This window comes from Platalea leucorodia, assembly GCF_965183815.1.
Source record: "Platalea leucorodia genome assembly, chromosome: 20".
NCBI classification, from domain to species: domain Eukaryota; kingdom Metazoa; phylum Chordata; class Aves; order Pelecaniformes; family Threskiornithidae; genus Platalea; species Platalea leucorodia.
In genome coordinates, this window is record NC_138842.1 from 5,768,742 (window position 1) to 5,792,594 (window position 23,853).

At 45.4% G+C, this 23,853-nt stretch overlaps 1 protein-coding gene across 1 annotated transcript; it reads left to right on the forward strand.

The window, feature by feature from the left end:
• On the forward strand, positions 1-23,109 carry TRIM29 (tripartite motif containing 29; the record flags this gene model as incomplete). Its single annotated transcript, XM_082330882.1, has 9 exons — positions 1-858; positions 8,500-8,595; positions 9,853-10,086; positions 10,438-10,636; positions 13,909-13,992; positions 17,549-17,608; positions 18,857-18,958; positions 20,080-20,156; positions 23,047-23,109. 9 exons carry the CDS (start codon positions 1-3, stop codon positions 23,107-23,109), a joined length of 1,773 nt encoding a protein of 590 aa, XP_082187008.1.
• Between the last annotated feature and the right edge of the window lie 744 nt (positions 23,110-23,853).

Below are 23,853 nucleotides of genomic sequence, written 5' to 3' on the forward strand. Positions count from 1 at the left end.
ATGGAAACGGGGAGTGCAGCAAGGCCAAATGGTAACACTGGGAAGCCAGAGGATGTGAAGAGTCCATCTGCCCCCAAAAAAGAAGAAGAAGTGAAGAAGACCACAAACCCTGGCGGAGGTGAGAAGGAAGCTATGAAGGGCACTGGCGGTACTTCTTTGGAAACAGGACAAATCAAGAGCTCCCTCTTCTCTGGCAGTGACTGGAAGAGGCCCATCATTCAGTTTGTGGAGTCGTCCGATGAGAAGAGATCGACCTACTTCAGCATGGATTCGGCAGATTCAAAGAAGATGCAATATGCCAGTGGACAGATCGGAGACATGAGGAGACCACCCCTCTCCTTTGCAGAGAAAGGCGATCTCAGGAAGACCCTCTTCTCCTTGGATTCCAAAAAGAGCTTCCTGCCTAGTGAAGGGGAAGGGAGGAAGTCGTTGTTCTCTGGGGGGCAGATGGGGGACCTGAAGAAAACATCCCTCCCTCTGGTGGAGACAGGGGACCTGAGAAGATCCACCTTCAACAAGCCTGACAGAACAGCTGGGTCACGGCCCAGGGTGAAGCTCGAGGATGTTCTGTGCGATTCCTGCATCGATAACAAGCAAAAGGCTGTGAAGTCCTGCTTGGTGTGCCAGGCTTCTTTCTGTGAGCTGCACCTCAAGCCCCATCTGGAGGGAGCAGCTTTCCGGGACCACCAGCTCCTGGACCCCATTAGGGACTTTGAAGCAAGAAAATGCCCTGTGCATGGGAAGACCATGGAGCTGTTCTGTCAGACAGACCAGATGTGCATCTGCTATCTCTGCATGTTCCAGGAGCACAAGAACCACAGCACAGTGACAGTGGAGATCGAGAAAGCGGGAAAAGAGGTAATGCTCTTTTTATTGCACGTTCCCATCAGTCTTTCCAATGGACCTCAATATTACACCACAGCTTTTGCTCTCCAGCCTACAGTCTCTCTTAAAATCATGTCTGCGGTGTAATTCTGGGATGCAGGGGTGGTTTAGTGGAGAACTGATATTGCCTGGGTTCTGCTGCAATGGGACTGTTGTTCTCCTAATGGCTGGTTACAGCGGCACAGTGCTGGTGTCGTGTAGCAGACTGAGTTGAGGCGGGGTGGAAAACCTGTTTTCCACCCCTGGTTGCACCACTGACTTTCAGCAGAAGTTGAATCAAAGCCCTACATGCTAAGCTTTCAAAAAAACTGTCTCAAGTCTTGACAGTGTTTGTGTAGTGTTATCCACAGCCAGAAAGGTGGGGCATCACTCAAATCAGGACCTCCAGAATACAGGTAGTCAGATCAGTGGCTGCTCGGTTACTATTGAAAATTGCTATCTCAGCTATTTAGAGTGAGATTATGGCTGTTTTGCTTTTCTGTTACGGACATAATAGTGTCAAACCCCACCTATGGAAAGGTCTTTTGAAGCTTAGATGAAGAAAAAATCCTGGTGCAAACACAAAACATTATAGTTTCCCCGAAGTGTTACTACAATAGGTTCAGAGGATGGACATCTAAGGAGATGAGGCTGGTATGTGAAACTGTGCTCATTAATGAAAAGTCTTCCACCTTTGTTTGCTTAAAGTCTCATTCTGTTTGCTTTCTGGGTGGATGCATGATTATTCCACTAGCTCCAGTCAAGATCAGGGTCTCACCATGTTCGGTGCTGTACATCACCATGTAAGAGCATGTCCTGGCCTAGAGACCTTCTGATCTAAGCAGACAGGACAGGAGAGATTACAGAACGGAGACCCATGAAACAGTAACATAAAACAATTTGCCTGGAATCACACAGACAGTCCACGGCAGAAACTGGAAGGGCACTAAGATCTGCTAAATCCTAGTCAGGCACAGCCCAAGCCAGTGCTCTGATGTGGTGAACAGGCAAATACAAGTACCCTCTGCTGAAAATTCTTGGGTTACCCTTAACTTAGAAGAACACTTTAACTCTTTCTAAGGTGCTAGGAAGATTTATCTCATAAGGCTGAAAGAGTAACTAATCTAGAGCTTCTCTCTCTCTTCGTGTGGAAATTTTTGGCCTTTTCTTGCAATGTCATCTCCAACTTGCAGCCTTGCTGAAACCAGACAAGGTTTCTTCCATGTCTCAGACAGTCTTTCTTAAAGAAATTCCTGCAGGGCTCGCTAGCCTGCTGTTTGTACTTGTGTTTTTGATGTCAGCTCTGAACATAGCATATGCTTAACTCTCACAAAACTGTGTCTAGTGTCTGCCAGGTTGTCCAATTCCTCTTAGCCATTTTACTGAAAAGAGGTTAACAGTTGCTCCCCGAGGAACCAAAGCTGGCCAGAGCCTTCTTCCTGTGGTTGGATGGACCTAGAACACCTTGCTTTTAAAGAGGCAACCACAGCTAGGCAGAGAAGATTTTACCTAAGATTTAAATTATGTTTGATTTCTTTCTCAGAGTCTTTGTGCCACTCTTGTTAGCTCCATGCTTTAGCTCCTGTACTGTCCTGTGCTGTTTCTGCTGCTGCTAAGCCTAAAGGATTTAGGGCTTTATCAATATGAATCATACACATGTGCAAGTTTCTCCTGACAACGAGTTTTGATCGTGTTGTAACTTGAGTGAGTATTCACTCAGACAAAACCAATTAACAGGATAGCTGTTGCTTACAAATATTTATTCCTAGCCCCGATTTATTCACCATTGGTGGAGCCTTAGCAAGAACCACAAAGAGGAACGAACATTTCCAAGTCCCTTGTGTGCACCACCTATTCTTTTCAAGTCTTGCAAATCAGCTGAGCTGGAATATGACCACAAATTGGAAGAGTGGCAAAGCATGGCTGGTGCTGCTGGCCTTTGAGGAAAGAATAAGCAAAAAGTCCACATCAGGTCAACCCCATCCCTGCTCCGTTTTCACAGCTTGGCATCCAAGCAGCTCCAGGATAGCTTTACTGCCTCCAAATTTGCTAACTATGCCACTGGACTGGTGACCAGAATACAGCTGTATCCAGACAGACCCTTTCACAGAGCGTTGGTTATCAAGGAACAATTGGTTTATCTGCAAGGATTTCCCAGTTATGTATTTCCCAGCTTATACTGCGACTCCAAACCTGGAGAGGATTCCAGGAGAACTGGGAGGGGGAGTTCTATGCCGTGATGCACTTAATCCTGTCAGTCTGGGTGCTCAGCAATTTGGTGGCACAAAACTGTCACATAATGAGGTGTAATATGCTCGTTTTACGTACATCTCTTCCTTTCATATTGCAGAATTAATGCAGGTTACAGTCTCTTTCATGAGTTTATCTTTGCTATAGGACTGTAGGGAAGAGAGGTGCTGTACTTCAGTGTTGGGAAAGCAAGGGATAGCTTAAGATCCTTCTGTAAAATTAGGTAACTCTGCTTGCTCCACAATGCAGACAGAGATAATACAGCTTAAGAGGAATGCAAACAAGCCAGTATACAGACACCTACTGTTTAGAGCATTTAAGCAAGCAGCGGAAAGCCTGATAGGTCTCTGTCTGTGGAAGAGAAGAAGAACACAGCAGCATCTTCCACTTTTCAGGAGCCTGGGCTGAGAGTCAGTCACCCCTTCTTGGTATGCTTCTGCGCAGACAAGAGCGAAAGGCACAGGGGCTCAGACAGAGACAACTTGACAGGGAAGACAGAGACATTTTTCCTGAGTTTCCACCCAGTGGTGTTCGTGTATTTTACCCAGCAAAACTTTAATGCCTTCCCCAGATCCACTTTGCATTAATTTCCTGCTACGGATTTAAAGGAAAAGTAACACCCCCACCAGAATCAGTACAAGAAACAACCAAGAAAAAGCCTGTGAGGCTGGGTAATAACCACACACAGCTGAAAAGGGAGAACTGTCAATAGCAGCTTCTACACTCCAATAAAACCCTCTGGCCAGCTTGATTTATCAGCAGAACTAGAGCCCCCCTTTCAGACACAATCCTTAATTTTGAAAGGGGATCCTTCATTCAAAACCTGTTTTACAAGCCTATTCTCAAAACGAGACAACTTCACATATGCCTGCCAGACACAGAGCTGTAAATAACCTGGCGTTACTATCCAGCGCCAGCCTTAGCACTCAGCATGTCAGGTCAGTTCTACTGAAAAGCACTTTGATTTTTTTCTTTAATTCTCTACCTTTAAAGAAAAGTTCACATTGTACAGCAGGTTTAAAGAGGCAGCAGAGAACTGCTGTGCAGAAACGGGAGCTGGGTGTTCCTCGTTTCAACAAAGCGACTTTTAAAAGGGGAGACTTCACAGAGCCTGAACTAGGGCTTTGAAGTCAACCGTCCACAGAGATGGATCCAGAGGGATTTCCATCTGAGCCCTCATTGTATAGCTTTCACTGTCTGAACAGAGAGCAAACAAGAGCGTATCAATGTGCCTGTGGAAGGATTTTTGGCTCTTCCCACTGATGCAAGGTTAGGGCACGACATGGCTGTGAGACCTTATCTACACCAGTTGTGGCTGCTCTGCGGACACAGCTTAAAATAGCTGCTCTTTCCACGGAGATGGTGCAGTTACCTGCAGGACGTTCTTCCTAGCTGGAAGGCTGTGAAAGCTGACCTGCTGCAAATTGTGATTTAGAGTAGGTTTGCCTGCATTCTGCATTAATGCCTCTACAGTGAGGGCAGAACCCAAGGAGAATCCACCAGTTTGCAGGTAAGGAATTCTCTTCCAGCTGTGCAAAGCAGAGAGCCTTTTCTGGCCTCAGCTCGTACAGTGACTAGTGGCATTTTTGCAGGATGCTGCCAGAGCCTCCAGAGATTGTAGCCCAGTGACACCCACCTCTGCTTAACAAAAGCTTAGATAGAAAAACATAATGGCAAAACCAGCAGAAATAATGTCTTAAACCATTAGCTGATTTCTCAGCCATGTCATTTCTAATACAGGTGCTGTACTGGGACAACTAGTTGAAACACTTCTTCTCTAGCTTCATTATTGCATTTGGTTGTTGCTGTGAGGTAATTAGCAGAACTCTTCCAGGCTGGTGACACAGGGGTGTTCCCTGATTCAGGGACTGGGTTCCCAGAGCGTTAAGGCATGATGATGCTTGTATTGCTGCCTTGCAAAAATGAGTTGCATCATGATGCAAGACTCATAATCTCACATCTCTAGGTCCTTTACAGCACAAGGGCTGGGTTCAGTTGTGGATGTTTAGGTGTACGCTCTGAACTTTCACTTAGGCCTCTTGACCGTCCTAATTAACTTAGAATCTAATAGGGGATCCTCTCTTAGCTCAAAGACTCTCAGTGCCAGCATTTCTCAACTTGCTATAGTCACACTGAATGGTCTAAACCTGTATTTCCTAGATCTTCTTCACTGTTGTTGTTGTTGTTTCTGCACTGTAGGGACTCCCCTCACAATGGGTGGAGCTGCTCTATTATCTTTCACTAGGACCTTCTGAACCCCAGGTCTCATCCAATGGATTTGTTCTAGGTGGTCGATCACATAAGGGGATCAGGGATTGTTGGCCCTGGAGAATCTGAGAAATATGAAGAAAGCTAGGAGAGAAGTTTCTTCATAGGGAATGAAGCTAAAGTTGAATGAATTGATCAGTGAAGCTGACTGTCCGTAGTAGCTGTAAGCACCCTACTGTAAGTGTAACACAGGATATATATGGACAGCTAAAGCAATCTTTCAGCCAGCCCCAGACCAAACAGGGCCTTAAAAACATCATGAAATCACCTTTGCTGAACCCCTTATGTTGAGGTCCATTTCCAGAGCATCCCTACCAAATCTGCCTCCTTGTGCCCATGCCACCAGTTCTTGTACTATTCCGTAGTCTCCCTGGACCTCTTTTTAACATTTTTTTTCTATGGTAAGACTAGTTTTAATGTTTTGTACTATCATGCAGTGAAACACCTCCCTTGCCTTTGCTGGTGTCTGTACTAGTGTTTCCTTTTGCCCTCAGTATGGGCGTTTTAACCCCGGCCGAACCTGGATGACTGTGCTATTTGCATTCCGGCTATTGGAACCATCTCTGTAATTTCCATTTGCAAATCATAATTCTCACTCTAAATTGTAGTGTGGGTCTGCTCTTAAATAGTTGTTACAACCCATCCCAGAGGCACCCAAACTACCTTTCTGGGTGAAGGGATATTATAACTGCAACAAGCTGTTAGGAGTTAGCTATCACTTTTTGAGCAAGTAATAGTTTGCAAAATTCCTTTGAGACCCATCTTAATTAAAAAGTACTATAAAAGTATAATATTGTTATCACAACCTTCCAGCCATCACCTGAAATTTTTTCCTCTTGCCTTTCTTTTCAAACCACCCCTTGTGTTTGGGAGTGTCTATGTGGCTGTGAAAGGTCTGCTCTTCTCAAAAAATCCCTCCAGTCCCTCTCTATATGATTTCACTCACATCCTTGTCATAAGAATCTCCTGATATTTAGGGATGAGGAGGGAAACGAGACCTCCCATTGCTCAGGAGGTGTGCTTTTTACTTTGCTAACAATTAATGCCATCTGGATGTAGCTCTGTGGCTCAAGGAAAGAACTTGCATTATACTGTAATTTCTCAGATTGGTTACTGCAATGGCTATCTGGATCTAAAATGCTTTTATCTCCCTGCGTTTCCCTGCTGTGCAAAGATGGTTGCACACCTTTGTGTCTTGATGCAGAGGACACCTCACAGTGCACATGAGAATGGAAAAAAGCATGCATTCCTCCAAGTCACTCTCTTGAAAATGTGAAAACTATGAGCCAAAACTAAAAGCTCATGCCTTTACTCTCTTGATCAGTAGTAGAGAGAATTTTCTCATCTTGATACCCTTCCATGTCTGCTCTGAACCCCTGTAGAATATGAGCTCATGACTGCATTCAGTTGACTATTAAGGGCTGTCAGGTGTATGGATAATATTTAGAGGGCTAGTGCTCTCCTAACTCTCAACAAACAAGGACAATGACAACATGAGGATGCAGCTCTTCTAGCGTTGAGATGCCTGCGAGTACATTTGCCTTTTTTATTCCCTCTTTCTTCTGTTTTATAATGCAATAAAGCACCTATCAAATTGTTTTCCCTCTATAAATAGAAATTTTCTAAATTGGAACAGCTAGAGTCAATGGCTCTCAGATGCAGCTGTGCTTGATTCAAGCTCAAGAGGATGTTCAGACACTACAGTGACTGGCACCAAGGCAAGAGCCCTGATGGGCTGATTTCCTTGGTCTGAGATGGTTGACAGTTTGTTGCCTGCTTTTCATCGTGCGATGCTGTTTTCTACTCCTTGAATGGAGAACTGAAAACTTTTAAGCTCCCAGCCCAAGGGCAACTATGATCACAAGAGAAGACCCAGGTTTTCATGTTGTATTATGTTCTTGGATGGGTGGCAAAGCAGTGGGAACTACATCTTGTGTTTAACAGCAGGGAGACCTCACTGTGTTAGTTGCCGTGGGAGTGGATTTATCCATCCCTCATCTCCCCTGCCTCTAACTGTTGGTCTAAATGTAAGCGCTTGTGGGTAATACAACCATTTGCCAAAGGATCCCACATGAACAGCAGGTTTTCAGAACTTTTCAAACACGACATAGCTCAGTTGTGGAATACAGGTAATTTCCGCCAACTGCGTAGTTCCTAAACAGCTCCAGGGATAAGTGCCCCATAGCCAGATTGCCTGTAGTTATAGTTGTGCTGTGACCAACCTGTACACACATGAAACACAGAAAGATCTTGAAATGCGTAAACAAAGGCTTTGTCATGATCTGTTGGGCAGGGACGTGGTGAATATGAACGACCGAGGGAGGGGCTGCCCAGAGTTAACGGCGCAAGGCATTACTAAACAGCCAGGTCCTGGGCTGATCCAGAGACACGGCATGCACACCAACCGGCATGTCACACCGGTGCGTGGCTGCCTGGCCCTCACAGGCCCCAGTTCTATGAACCGCCTTGCATGCAATTGTCTGGTCTGAGCTTCCCTGGGAAGCCAGTGCAAAACGAAATACAAATGAATCCCAGTGAAGTTGCTGATCTAAGCCAAGCATGGTTGACTACACCTCCTCCCTCCTCCTTTTGTGTTTTTTATTTTTTCCAAGCATTCCCCAGCTTCATCATAACATGAAAGCTCTCAATTCAGAGCAAATTAATCCACAATCCTGTCTAAACAGAATTCCTGCCAGAGGCATCGTCCTCTTGTTGCAACACTCGTCAAACGTCATTCCGTAATTACATGAAAACTGTTATTGCTGCAGAGGCACACCCTGGGATGGGCCCTTCACTGCATACACAGCTGAATTTTGAAATAGGCCTCTTCCCCCTCCAGCTAATGACTCTAATGTGATTAAAAGCGGCACCATGACGGTAGCCTAGTAGGTGGGTGCTTCTGCTGCTGTCTTTGCTGAGGGAGCTGAATCTCTTGACCCAGCCAGAAGCTCTGGGATCTTGTCCAGTGTCAGCACATGATCTCCATTTCAAGCAGTGCCAGGAACCTGTACCTCCCAGCTATTATTGTTCAGGGCCAAATGCATAAGTAGAAACACAGGGCTTCTTTGAAGTAGGCCACCCTCAGCCCCAGTTCATGAGACTCCCCTCTTCTCACAGGCTGAGCTTTCACTGCAGAAAGAGCAACTGCAGCTGAAGATCATTGAGGTAGAAGATGAAATGGATAAGTGGCAGAAGGAGAGGGACCGTATCAAGGTGCGTATGGGATATTTAAGTTCACTGCTGTTTCTCCTGTACTTGTCACTTTCTTTTCCACCCTCTCACATCCCTCTCCTCCATTCCTCAATTTCTCTGACATATCCAGCTCTTACTCACTCCATTCCTTACCCAGTCTCTATCTCATCACTCTCCAAAACTCACTCATGTGAAATCTTGGAAACAACAACTCCTACTGAAGTCATCTTGCAACATACCCTGCAGGAGATCAAGAAGAGGCAGCACAGCCTTGTTACAAAATGATCCAAGGCACCTCCCTGCTTTGGGCCCCTTACAGTTCTTCAATCACAGTAGCCAGGCTGATTCAGAAACAAAGGTGTGCTGCTTTTTTTCCTGCTAGACCACACAAAAATAAATTCCAGAAGGGCTCTGAACTGCCCAAACAGAGATAAGGCAACACGAACAGATGCAGTACACCAACAAACATTTATAATGGAACAGCTTATTTCCATACTGATATAGGGCTTCTTTATAATTCTTTCACCATGTTAAGGGTTAGAATATAGCAATGGTGTTTTTTTTTTTCATTTATACCCTAACTTTTTTTTCATTTATACCTAACTGAATAGAGCAGTGAAAACACTATTTGGAGACGCCCCAGAAAATTTGCATAATATTAATAGGCAAAGCCCATTCTTCTCCCTTTTATGTGGTACACACACATTGGCTTGCTAGTTCTGCTTTTTGTCTGCTTTATTAATATTATTATTACTATTATTAACATTATTATTGGAAATCTGACCTAGAAATTTTAACTCTGAATATAGTTACATCCACAGCCCTTATGAGGAATATTTCAGAAGGACCTAGAGGTCAGGTTTCTAAGAAGTCTTTCAGCACCTTTCATCCTTTGAAAGGGTGGGAATTTGGTCCTCGAATTCTTGAGGAGCCAGAACCATGATTTAGAAGGTTAAACAGTGTTTTTAAATATCACCTAAGAGTGCAGTTCATTAATTGAAATAAAAGACATGCTCTTATAATCAGGAAGACAGCATGCCCTGGAGATTACACACACACAACTATTGCAAGAACAAGTATTACTTCTCTTGGCACAACTTTTCTAGTGCTAAGAGTTACATACGTAGAGTCTCCATAGTCACAGTCTAAATGCTGAGAAAGCTTGGATGTATCTCCCTCTGTATCCCTCTGTTAGGAAGCGACTCCCTGAGAAGTTTAATATTTTATTTCTCCTGCATCTTTCCTGCTGCCTCCTCTCTTTGCCCCTTCCCTCCGCAGAACTACACCACCAATGAGAAAGCCACAGTGGACCAGCATTTCAAAGAGCTGATCCGTGACCTGGAGAGGCAGAGGGATGAAGTGAAGGCTGCCCTGGACCAGAGGGAAAAGATTGCATCAGAGAATGTGAAAGAAATTGTGGATGAGCTGGAAGAGAGGGCAAAGCTTCTGCGGGAGGACAAGGAGAACAGGGAGCAGATCCACCAGATCAGTGACTCTGTGCTCTTCCTGCAGGTAACTGAGATCTCATTTTCCTTTCCTTTTTTCCCATGAGGACAGGATTTATCCCAAAGAAAAAAACCCAGCTTGCGGTAAGATGTGTTAATCTTCTCCTGTTCAGTGCACATGTATGGCAAGAACCAACCCTGACATTTGAAGCTGTCTCTGCTCTGGTAGGTGAAGAATGAACTTCCATGTGCCAATGCCTGATTTTTTGTAGATGGCTACAGCTCACGGGCAGAACATTGGTCTTCCCCCTCCATCTTCACCGTTCTCCTTTGCACTTCATACTATTTGGAGCCTAACATTAGCCAGTTCCCTAGGATCTAGCCTCCATCTCTTATGTTCCTCCCTTCTTTTTGACAGGAGTTTGGGGCTTTGATGCGGAATTACGTCCCCCCTCCATCTCTCCCAACATACAGTGTGCTGCTTGAAGGGGAGAGCATGAGCCCATCTATGGGACTCCTCAGAGATGACCTCCTAAACGTCTGCATGAGGCATGTGGAGAAGATCTGTAAGGCTGACCTTGGCCGCAACTTCATAGAGAGGAACCACATGGAGAATGGTAGAGTGTCTGAGATCTGCCCCTTCCCTCCCTCCCTCCCCAAAGCCGAGCACAGAGTCAGAGGAGGTGAAGTGTGATGAGTGTGCTCTCACAGAGGAGAAAGTAAGCGAGGACCTAAGGAAAGTGGGAGAAACACTACCTGTAGCTGAAACTCATCCTGGAATATCAGAGATATCCTACCAGACCTATGTGGGGATGGAGCCAGTTGAACTGCCAGGGATTTAAAGTATCTTGTGTGCACATGCAGTGCCAAATGGTCCCCACACTTCAGTAATGTTTAAGGATGGCTGATCTTTCTTATGTGAATAGAGAGGTCGTGGTCAATACTGCGGCACTGCAGGGAGTCTTCTAAGTTTTAGAACCCACTTACTTTCTATGTCTCCCAATTAGTTCTGCAGAAAGGACTTGTCTTGCATCAAGCTCACACATAAGATTAGGAGGACAGGGCACTAGAACGGGACTCCACAACTGCGGTTCACTTCCCAGCTCTCCCACAAACAGCCTGTGTAACCTCGGGCAAGTAACTTAATACCATGAAATGACGCCTTGCACTAAGAATAACAGGGATTGGAATTAATCGTTATCTCACCAGGCTGCTATAAGGGTATAATCTATTAATAATTGTGGAACCCCAGATACCAGAACAATAAAGATCAAGAAGCTGGATAGGTAATGTGAGGATAAATTGCACCCTGCTGTCCGGGAGGACATGTGACTTGAAAAGATGCAGGAATAATTTCAAGTCCAGCTCGTACAACACAAGCAGCTGAGGAACTCTGCTGCAGATCTGCAAGATCACTATTATTTCATTCAAATTCACAGTATTCACTAGACATTCCTCCCAGATTAATACACCACCTTTTTTCCTGGGCAACAGCCATGCAAATCACTCCAGCTTCCTTCCAGAAAAGACAGATCCACGTTACAAGATGATATGATAAAGGAGGAGGGAAAGAAACGGCCAAAAAAACCACCAAACCACAAACCCAAAAACCCAGACAGAAAGCAGCCTGCTGAAAAGATGCATAGAGGTCAAAACAACATGGGTTCAGTTATTGGTCAACACGCTAATGTTTTTCAGAGCCTGGGTTTTGTGAATCAGCCTGTCTGGCATTCACAATCTAGAGCAATAAGAATGAAGGTGACATGGGACCGGAATATATTTAGATCTCTAATGAGAATCACTAGTATTCATCAAGTGACAGCTTGCTGCCTTCCTACGTTATGGAGAGAAAGAGTAAGTCCCTGGCCCCAAGGAGCCTGCACTGCAAACAGTTCATTAATGTTTATCTAGCACCATCATTCTCCATTAGACATGAATTAGATGGACCAGATACTTCTGGTCCAGTGAACCAACCTTTCAGAAAAGTCAGGAATCACATTCAAAGTGCTCGCGATGCATAGCTAGAGGCAGATTTTTAAACTCTCCCTACCCTTAAAGGAGTACCAGAAATTGAACATTACTTGTCTTCCAACATTTAACGCTGCAATATACCTGGTCAGATTCTCAACACTCCACGTGCTAAGGTTTGCTGAGAAATTTGGCTGTAACTAAATACAAGTAGATGACAGGCAGCTCAGATCCAAAAATCACTTTTGTACATTTTCTTTCTTTTCCTTTGCTCACCTGGAGATTTGCAGAATTTCCAAACTCTGGATGGCATAATGCCAAAGGGGTTTTGGATGCCTGACTACTCACAGCACTTCTGAAACCTAGATGAGTAGCATAAAAGCACTTTGCATTCAAGTTACCATTACTTAGGAAGTTACCTTCCATCTGCTGAGCTGTATTTTGCCAATCCTGAAGCAAATACCTTCTACTTGGCCATTTGTACAACCCAACAAGAGTATGCATATGTTCAGTTCTAGTAGCTATGGATAAAGATTGACTACTTCTTGATAACTTGATCACTTTTAATTAGGGTCCCCTCCATGTTACTGATGCCAGAAGTCCTCAATGGTACTTGAAATCCATGGGATTCAAGTGCCAAAACATTTCTGAGTAGGGCAACAATTAACTACTGCTAGAAACCTGGGCACTTTCAGAAACTTTACCAGAGATTTAATGGACACAGCTTGGAGTCTGCCTAATGAGAACAACAGTGGTATCCACTCAGTTGGGAAATGTTATTTAAGGAGAGTCTCAGAAACTTCAGAGCTCTCCGTTTTTCAAACAACAGTTACACTTGAAAGAGGACAGCACTCTGCATCTAGTGACTGCAAGGAAATAACTCCACAATTACTTAATGGATTTAATTAACTCAGACTCCCCCTGAGTCATTGCAACAAATTCATTTGCAACCGGCTTGATCTTCTCGTGTAAAAAACTTCCCAGGAAGAAATATTATATTAATGGAATGAAACCTGCTTAATAGCAGACTCCAAAGGGAATCCACTTTCTTTTAGTTGTCATAACAGGTACCTACTTAGTAGTGTGGCAAGGAGGCAAATAATCAGAGAGCAACCAGGGAGTTCAAATAACACAGAAATAAATTGCAGAAATAACATAAAAGTTTGTTCAGTGACTTAAGAATCAAAGAATGGAAGTATTTAAACATGGGAACCAAATTTACCCCCTTGCAGAGAACAATAGCTTTATAGAACACTTGAGGCCTCAAAAGAAAGTATTTTTATGAGCAACTGCACTGATAGAGCATCGTTTCCCGTGGATCAGTGTTAGAAAACCAAAACCAGGCTGTGTAATACCTGGCAAAAGGGCAGGTTTCATCCACTTCACATGCAGCCTGAACCAAACGCCCTTGTCCAAGAGCCCAGGAAGCTAGAGCTGTTTGCAACTCAGGTTTAGCATCTTTCTTTAAAAACTGAACAAACCAACATATTGAGCCCTCCCAACACTGACTTTCTTGAGCTTTGTTATACTTGCAGTTCAAGATCTGCTGGTTGAAAGCCAGCTCTGTGCACGGGTTATAAACACACAAGAGAAGCCAAACCCAAACCACTGCTTTTGAAGTGGGATATGTTTTTAGCCACACGGCAGTATTTTGGTAGGAAAATGCCTGAACCCTCAAGTCTCCCTGTGGATTTTCAGGAGATAGCGTATCTACTGAACGGCCAAATGCTTCAGCTGTGCTACGCCTGCGAGGGAGCTTCCTCTTTTATCCCAGGAGGAACTTGTTTCCAAAGGGCAGAACCATCTCTCCTGCAGCACTTGAGAAAGCAATTCCAGTCTGTTATCCCCTTCCCCCTCCTCCCGTCCCTCTCAAGGCCACTAAACTGTCTCCTCCAGCTCACGTCCTGCTCTGCTTCTCCAGGTGACCACCGGTACATGATGAACAACTATGAGTGGAACCAGCCTGAGAACTTGAAGAGATTTTCCATGTTCCTGTCTCCCAAAGGTACAGCACCCTAATGGTGGTCATGTTTCCTTCAAACACAACATAGGAAAGGAACTTCATTAATGATTTGTCCCAAAATTTGCTTTCCCACATACTTCCTGCTGTCCCCCAGACAAGATCAGACCCTCTGCATTTGTTTATGCCAGGTCTTCTCTCCAGCCTACAGAGTTTTGACAAGGCTTTGCCTTTTCATCTCAAACAAGGCAGCAAAGGTTCTCAACTCCAGGGAGGAGAGCTGGAGCAGCTGAACTCTTTCAAGAGCGTAGTTTGTGAATATAAGAGAGTTTTAACATGCATTACTGGGTTGAAGTAAGTGTTATTCTCCACCAGAAGCTTACCCCACTGTGCTATCAAGTGTGAAAACTACACTAGGCTTGCTCTGCATTAGGATTTTACTTTCACCAGAAAACATGCTTTTTCCCTACAGGGAAAGGACAGCAGAAGTGAGGAATGTGTCCTAAAAAAGCAGGAGACTGGGGTTCTTTTCTGAGCTCTGATGCCAACAACAAGAGCCCTGGTGATTTGCTTATGTCCCAGTTGTTACATGAACACTACAGGATGAGTCTTCGGAGTGAATGACTGTTTTCAACACATTCAGTTGTAAAATGGCAGTTCTCTATTTTCAGTTGTAAAATGGTAGTTGTCTATTTCTAAATTAGTGTCAGGACCTCCGGAGTGAGAAGCAGAGAGTGCTAAAAGCCTAGGCAAAGCAATGCCTATAGAAACAAAAGAACAGAAAGGGTAGCACAAATTAAGTAACCAAATTTCCTCTGGTCCCTAGAGAGCAAGGCCCTGCCTGGATTTGCCAGGTGTTTACAGCTGCTGTTCTGCAAAGCCAGATGGCAGGCAGGGTGAAGGGATATGCCAGCAATTAGCAGTGGCACTCCCCTGAAGGCATATTTGAAGTGCGATGTTGCCCGCTCTGTCGTTAGGGTTTCATGGGGATAACCCAGATCCCAACAGAGAGCCCTTTGTCTGGATTTCCACTTTGCCCTTCTCTGTTATCAGCCCACGCCTGGCAGCTCGCTGGCAGCCCTGCCTGGCGCCTGGGGGTGAGGACCTGAGGTTTGGAGCAGATACCAGGGACAGAGGCGACGTTCCCAGTTCAGCATCAGCAAGCCTCAAAGCATCACCAAGCAAGACTGTTTCCTGCAGGCCCGCCAAAGTCACGGGGACAGCTTCTTCATCAGGGGCTGCAGAGGGGCATTTTGCCAGCGGTGGGTTCGTTTTGCACGGAACCTGTCTCCAAACACTGCCCGGATGGTTATAGCTGCTGTTCTTCCCCAGCTGCTTCAGGGCTTTACAGGCCCTGTGCTGTCAGGGAAACACATGTTCTGCTAAGTGGAGCTGCCGATGCTGGGGAGAGACCACAGTCTCAGCCCTGCATCCAAAACTGTTTTCAACCTTAAGGGATGGTAGAAAGTTAGTTCTAAAATTGCATGGGCTGAACCCCTTTCTACCCAAAATGTGGGGCTTCAGGTTCAGGTGGAAATGGCCCAACATGCATCTGAAGGGGCGGCGGGGTGGGTGATGGGAGGAACACAGCAGACAATGCCATTCTGCCATCACCGCTCCCACGTGTGTCTGGGGCAGGGCTGAAACCTGATGTGGCAAAAGGAAGGGAAAAACCATTTGCAGCAGTGCCAAAGCATGGCGTAACCTGGCTGCTCACTGCTCTGGACCATAGTGCCTGGACTTCCCCCTGCTCCTCTCTGGAGGATCAGCTGCTGAGACCAGGTCCTAGCAGGCTCCCAGCTAGGATCCAGCATCCCAGCCTCCTGAAGGATGTGCCAAGAGACAGGAGGGATCGACAGGGACTGCTAGGTACAGGGTTTCTTATTTAGTGCTGCTTATTAGAGCCAGAGGGGACACTTGCTGGATGCAGTCAGCTACGGAGTAGCATGAGGGCTGTACAGCGGCTTGCAGTTCAGTGGCCTGCTGCTTCCTGAATGGACTTTTGAATATACAAATACTGAGGGAGCGTTTGTTCCGCCTACACATCTATGTTTTCCTGAGAGCACAGACATGTTGCCTTCCGAAACTACTCATTCTATATTTTCTACCAACAAAGTTACTTTGTCCAAAAAACCTAAGCATGTGATTGCAACACACAGGCTCTGCTGAAATGGGGATTGAGCAGCACTGGATTCAGGGTGAGGGCTCAAGCATGATCCCTTATGGGAACACTTTGACAGAAAGGAGCCAGCTGCTGACACCACACTGACGGGGACTTTGAGAACAGAATGAATCAGTAGGCAAGACAGGAGACATGACCCACTTAGCTTGCATGCTGGCTAGCAAAGGATTATCCGATGAATAATGCAATATACCCATAATCATTTAACTCTCTAGAGCTTTCTATGCTCTATCAACATGTCATGTAGAAGTCCAGCGCTGCCTCCAATTGCATCTTTTCTAAGGAATTCCATAAAATGGGAGGAAAAAAAAAAAGAGGACCACCCTTTTCATTGCATAATATGCACAGAATCCTTGAATATCTCATGATAGTTTTGAAACACACGCTGCTTCTCTCTAGGTTGGATCACTGCAAATTCTGCCTGAGGCCACAGCAGCAAGTCTGTTTGCTGCATTGAGGAATGCTACCCAAGTAGTGCTCTGCATTAATTGCAGTGGCCCATACTAAGAAACTGCTTGGGTTTGAGCTGAACCTATAGGTTTTTAAGCCCTGCTTAAATTCAAGGAGGCTTCCACTCCTCTTGTCATTAAAGACAGTATCACAGAGCATCTGCCTGCAGGGATGACATAATGAGGCAGAGGGGAGACATAAAAGGTTTCAAATGCTGCCTAAAAGATAGAGGAACAATCTGTTCAACTGCTCGACACTCCTTTCTGTCCTCTTCCACTGAACTTTCTTCTCCTGATGTTGCAAACAGTTTGGCCAAAGCCAGGAGGAGGTTGGAAAGATCATCTTGTGCCTTTGGAAATCTTTGAATGAGGAGTAGAAGGGACTCTGCACACAGAGAGGGAGAGATAACTGCTTAAATAGAAACACTGCTTAAATAGAAAAGCAGTCCACAGGATGGCAGCATAACAGCTCAAAGTATTCATCTCTTTTTCGTTCTTCTAGGAGTCCAATGTCTCACAAAAGGGGTAAGACAGCATTAGTCTGCATCACAGCATGATGTCCTAGTGAAACCCTGGAGCACATGCCTGTCACAGTGGCTGAGACACTGTGTGCTTGAGCAAGAAATGCTGCTCTACTTGTGTCTCTTGAGCTCTAAATCCAAGCCTCTGCCTGCAGGTCTCTCTGCAGAATAGTCACGTTGAGTAGGCAAACCTGAGTTGGCAATTTAATGCCCCTAAAGACAGCTCTGTGGCAGTAAGAGAGCTTTGTTCTCTAAATGAGAAGTCTACTCGCCATTCCCTAGAACCCAGAGAAAAAAGACCAGGCTCTCCTCTACTCCCAGGACCCAGATTTCTGGTTTGGGGCTGCCTTCAAATTGGTGGGGACTGTTTCATAGAGCAATGCCAGGCACAGGCCTTTGAGCCAGCTCATCAGGAGCCGACTGCTGAACTGGATGCTCTTGTTTTACAGCCAATTTCAACCCACGATCATGGGAGTTTTCCTCCTTCCAAGCGACTGAGGAAACACTTGGTACGGGTAATTCCGACTTCAGTTTGAAAGGATCTAATCCCCCGTGCCACAGCTTTCTAGCTGGCTAACCAACCTTTTCTGCTTCCCCTCTCAGCTGTCCTGTCACCTGTCAATCACTGTCCCACAGAACCATCTCTTAGCTGGGTTATCGGCACCACCTGCATACACCCAAACCCAGGAGCTCACTGCTCTAGGCGCTATGTATATAGGAGGGAAAGGCATCCCTGGTCCTCATTTTTCAGACAGTGAAAGAAGATGATAGAAAACATAGGTGCCAATTTGTAAAGATCCTGAGATACCTAACCAACTGCCATCGATGGGAGTACCAACGTCATCCGAGGCAATCTGTGGAGGTTGTGGCACAACCAGGAGCGGACTCCAAACACCCTCAAGCCAGTCTCAGATGCCCAAGGCTGCTCTTCTCCATCGCACATACACCTTTTGCTTAGCTCATGATTTCTCAAAGACAGGGCGTCCCCAATGTTCGCTGTCTCTACAGCATCCAGCACAATGGGGTGCTTCGAGCTAGCATACCGAGAACCAGCGGCAGCGAGTCATGCCTTTTCTTCCCAGATCCCCACCATCCTTTTTCTCGCCTATATTTTCTTACTTTGCTTTATTCATGCTCAGAGGGTCCTGCCTTTCCTTTCATTCAGAGGCAGCCTACAAGCATCCACGGCCACTCTACCTGGGGGAGCTCTGGTGACTCACAGCCACACCTAAGTCGTTCCTGCTTTTCGTGCCACAGGCAGGGCTCTCTCCCTCTCATCGTCTCTGCTCTCAGCTTCATTCTGGCAGCCAGGGCCTAACCCCAAGGAGGCCAGGAGGGGAAGCCTTGCTTTAATTTCAGTGGGCTTTGAATAAAGCCTCAACTGCTTGCAGGCAAGGGAGCTTGGGCAGTTATGTAGTTTTGCCTCATTACTCCAGTTTCTGGAAAGGCAGTTTACCTGCGAGGAAGCTGCTGCTCTTCAGCCACACCTGCACTCTGGGTCTCGCAAGAGAAACGCTCTTCCCTGCCTGCCTGGAGCACTGAGATCTCTTCACACTCACACACTGTGTACACCGGGACCCCACAACTGACTGCTCTCATCTGCCTTTTCTTACTAAGAGAAAAGGGACAAAGCTATTAGTTCCCATTTTCCCCCAAGCTGGTTGAATGTAGTTTCACAGGGTGTGTTTTGAAATGCTTAGGCTTCCCCACTGCAGCACACAACACCATGGAATAACGCAACCTCTTCTATCTTCCAGTAGGCAATGGTACTAAGCTGCCTTTTCAGTTCTCCTCGGTGGGACAGAATCCGCCTGGTGACTTCAGCAAACAGTCTGACGGGAGCCTCTTCACTAAGACCGGTACTAGGCATTTAGTTTTTTCCCCTTCCTTCTGCCCCTTTTTTAGGTGATAAGACATTTCATCCTGTTCTTGCTCCCCCAGAGAAGGCCCGGAGCAGTCCTACACCTGGCCCATATCTCCTGCCCTGACTGTCAATCTCTTAGATACACACACACGTTCACATGAGCAACTTACTCTGCTGAACCAGGGCAACCGGAGTATTAGAGTGTTAAAAAATATTTAAAAGTTACATCTAGTGAATAGTTGCAGGGGTTTTAAATTTTGTTTGTAATGAGTAGAGATAGGAATTTCGGATTATTTTAGAGGTGTAAGGACCAGAGAGAGAAAGATACTAGGAAATCATATTCATGGCCATTTACCTCTCTAACTTCATCAGTGTTTTAAAACAGCTATTGTCCTGAAAGAATAATAGCCACTGAGCACAACCTTTAAAAAAAAATATGCAGCAGCTGCCCGTCCTCCTTCATCTGAACCAGAATCCCCCATTCACCATCTCATAATCCTCTTTTCACTACCCACTAGCTCAAGGGCACCAGAGGTAGAATCCAAGAGCATCAGCACCTGCCAAGCAGAGTCAGGTCTGATTAATTTGCAAATGGGAGATGGTGAGGAAAGGCCATTGCCTGATACCACTGAAACTGGTTGCGATTCAGCAGGGCTGGTATTATTTTTGAATCAGAACGGAGCTGGTGTAGTAGAAGGGGGTGAGGGCTTATCACGCTGCCAGAGGTACTATCATTAATTTCTGACATGAAACCCAGGCCTCGGCTCTTCGCACTAATTAAATAGCCTATAGTGTTCTTTGCAAGAGTCAGAATGCTTAGTTCGGGACTTGGCCTAAATTTAATTGGACTGATTGCATTCCACCTCTCTGCATTCCTCAGACATTTTAATTAGACAGACCTTCTTTACTCCCTTTTCCTAACTGATTGGGTGGTGGAATAGGCATCTGACTGACGGCTGTTGTGTCCTACCCCAGAAATGGCTGCATTTCAATATTAAGCAATGCAATACTAATTATGTGGCACTTCCAGTCCTGCTGTTCATCTTGACGCTCGCAAGGGGAGACGGGGATGGTGGCAGGGACTGATCTATAACAGGCTGTTTTATGTTGTCACAGCTTATCCTTCAATAGTGAGACATCAGTCCACAAAGGTGACGCCACAGACATGGAAATCCTCTAAGCAGTCTGTATTGGTAAGAAATATACCCTTGGTGTGAAAGCATGTGCACAGCTTCAGCAAGAGAACTATCTGTTCTAGGAACACCTGAGACTTCACAGACTAGGGCTTGGGTCCTTTGGAGATGGGGAAGTAAAAGCTTCAAGTCAACAGCTTCTATTATTTTTTTCTGCGGTTAACTGCATCCACAGAGGGATACAGATTAACCCCCCCGCCTCCACAGTTCTGGGTTGTAGGAATAATCAATACTTCAAAATGACATTTTGAAAAGATTTTGCCCTGGTCTAAAATTTGATCCAGGCTTCTAGAAGCTATACAAATACTATAGCACACATGCTGCTATCGATAGTATTTTTCCTCCCTGCAGTGATATCGTACACTCTTAGTAGTCTGTGACATCTAGAAAGCACAGATTGTGTAAATGACACCAGAGACAACCATATAAAAGTATCTTGCTAATTACATCCTACAGTGGGCAGATGCAGTATCAAAGATGAGGGGTCAGACGATGATCATAAATAACCAGAACATCTGTAAGTCATTCATTTTGCACTGTTAGCACAAAACAGGCAACTGCATTATAAGGGGCAGAGGACAGTGATATTTTAGGTCTTGTAATCTTAAATATACAAGGTTAACAAACAGTTAATGCATAACCACAGAAACACTAAGTTCATCTATTTTTCTTAACATCTATTCACGCTGTGCTGCATTAAGGCCTTGCATGATCTGAATTAAGATCGTCAAGTTTTTGCCCCCATCTCTGCAGATGAAATCTATTTTTTTGAATTCTGATTATACATTTGTGAAAGATTATTTACTGTTCCCTGGAAATAAGACTTGTAAGAAGGAGAGGGTCAAGCATCGAGAACATTCCCACACTGAAGAAAGAAAACAGAGGAAATACACAACAGTTAGAAAGCGTCTGCCTACAGACTGCAGCTGTACGTCTCTGCTAAATTTTCAAGGCCCCACCAGGAGATGAATGCCAGTGAAAGGGATGTTCCTTGGTAGACTGTATCACTTTCAGCAAATCCAGCCTTGAGTTTCTGAATGTGCTACAGCAAAACATATCTCCTAGGAACAGCAAAGTTTTGCAATATCTTCTGTCTTGTGTTTGATCACTACCTTTCTAAAAGGTCATCTCCTTCATGATGTGCGTGCTCAGATGGAGACTCTTCCCGGTGATTTTAGATACCAACCTATCCTCCCTAATAGTGGTGTTATACTGGGGAAGTCTGGTCAGGAAAGTGAAGTCTCTGTTAGCACTGGTGGATGTGAGTACGGTGGTCTTAGCAATAAGCACCCCACTCCGTGACAGCCAGTGTGCTGTGCTCCATGAACACAACCCATGCTTTCCTTAATCCCCATAGAGAAAGCCTGGATAACTTCTCTCACATGAAGTCACCAGACTTTGTCTGTCTGTCTTTCTCTCTCATGCATACACTTGTAGCGGCTATTTTATTTTTATAGTCTAGATTCACCAGATAGCCCTGAACCTAACAATTGGGTTGATAAATATAAGCATTAAAAAGTCCCAAAATAGAAATACATGTTCTGGACCTCAGTAGCTCTGCAGGAGGTTTTATGGTCTATTGGGCCAATAATCTAGCTTTTAAAATAGTCTTAAATATGTATTTAAGTAATACACATTCTAAAAGCTCTGTAAATACGAATTTTCACAAAGGACTATACTGTTTAAGGAGGACTGTCTTTTTGACCCACAGGGAGTTCTTTAAAATGAAGCCCCCCTCTTCCATCTCTTAATTATATTGGAAATTAAAGCCATAAAATGAAAAGAATTTCAACAAAAGGGAACATTGAGCAGGAGGTATTGGGAGTCGGCACTGAGCAGCAAGATGGGTTGGGTTTGCTCTGCCCATGCTTCCAGCCTCCTGCCGTGCCTGATATTAACTGGTGCGCTGCACAAAAATGTACCAGCGTGTTCCTGTCGGGTCTCTCCCACCTTCTGCAAGTGAGATCTGGGCAGTGGATCAAACCTAAGACAGATCAGACATTACAAAACCACAGTTGTTCCTGATTGCCTCCGTCACTGCTTCGGTGGTGTAAGCATATTCTTATCCTGGCTAAAGATTTTGCCTTGAGCAGTGCAACCAGCTATGACAGTCAATAAATTGGCTTTCGCGTTTTGCAGTGATTCCAAGCCAACGGTAGCCTGCACGATAACTTTGCCACACATTGCTTATTTGTAATAGTGCAGATAAGAACGAAAATTCCAGGGGTAGGTCCTGATGAGAACAGATACAACTAGGGACTGCAGTAAACAGACAGGAAAATGACAATTCCTTTAGGCTCTCCCCCGTCTCTCCACTTATGCTTCTGTTTACACAAACATTTAGTACCTGGCCCTGCAACATGTGGAGGCGTGAATAAACAATACACCATTGTGTGAGAATTTCCATGCACAAGAGTTTTGGCTTGCCAGCCAGGGAGCACAAATAAATACCATGCGACTTAGTTGATCACTTGCATAACTGTGCATGGCTTTAAGTGTGAAAACTCCCATGAGTTCTCAGGTTAGTAAGCAATTAAAAGGCACTGACAGAAGCATAAAAATAAAGGTGACATTCCTCTTCTCCCAGAAACCTCTCATCAAACCATGAGTCATAGTCTGAGATTTTATATGATGCACAGACTCATTTGGCTCAGGAATTAAAGTCCATGCAAAACGTGTGTAAATCAAAAAGCAACACCATTTGCATTTGATCACTCCAGCACCTCCAGCAGTGAAATGAGGCGGTGTTGCTCTGCAAGAGGGAAGACTGAAGGTGTTAAGATAGGAGTATGTTAAGATATGTACGGTTGGGCTAGCTAGGAGGGTGAAGTACAGGCAGTCAGAAAAAGAAGGTAGGTCAAACTCACATGCCCCGAATTCTCCATTGCAGTCACATTACCGCCCCTTTTACGTCAACAAAGGCAATGGAGCCACTTCCAACGAGGCACCTTGATTCCTGAAGATTTAGGGAAGAGCTGGCAGCACTTGGAGTGAAGACTCAGCTGCGGATTTTCATGGATGTACCTGCTACTGTATTAACCTCACTGCTCTAATCTCTGCCAGGGAGAGGGAAGGTGCAGAAGGGAACAGCCTTTACTAGAGGAAACAAGGACTTTTTCCAAATCACCTAATCACCTTGAAAGCTCTGCAGGCCTTAACAACGTAACCCCGTCCTCTGCTGTCACCTCCTTATTCCCTCTCTGTCAATGCCCTTCCTTTTGCCTCTGCAGAGCGAGCTGCTCTGCTTCTCCTGGGAAGCATGCATGCTTGGGTAGCACTCCCCCCCACTCTGCTATACCAGTTGCCCCTTGTCCTAAGTGTGTTTATGTGACCATAGCTATTAAGTCCTGGTGAAAGGTCCCAAGCTGGGGTGGGGGTGGGGGGGGGGAAAGGTCTTCTTGTAATGGAGAGGCCCCAGCCACTGGGAGCAGTGACAGGCTAAAGCTCTTCCCATGCCTCTCTACCCCGTCCCCCGGCCCTGCTCGGACAGGGACACACAGCTCTCACTGGGATCAGGTCCAGCGCCTGCCACCTCCCTGCATCCCCAGCCCATGCTGGTGGTGGCATGCTTCCTCGGGGCCCTTCATCAGCTCAGCTCTGCTCCTGCTGGCTTCCAAAAAGCCAGTCAACAGGACCTATTCGGAGCTGCTACAGCCCAAGGCCAGCTACTGGTGGAGGGCAGAGAGGCTTTCTATCC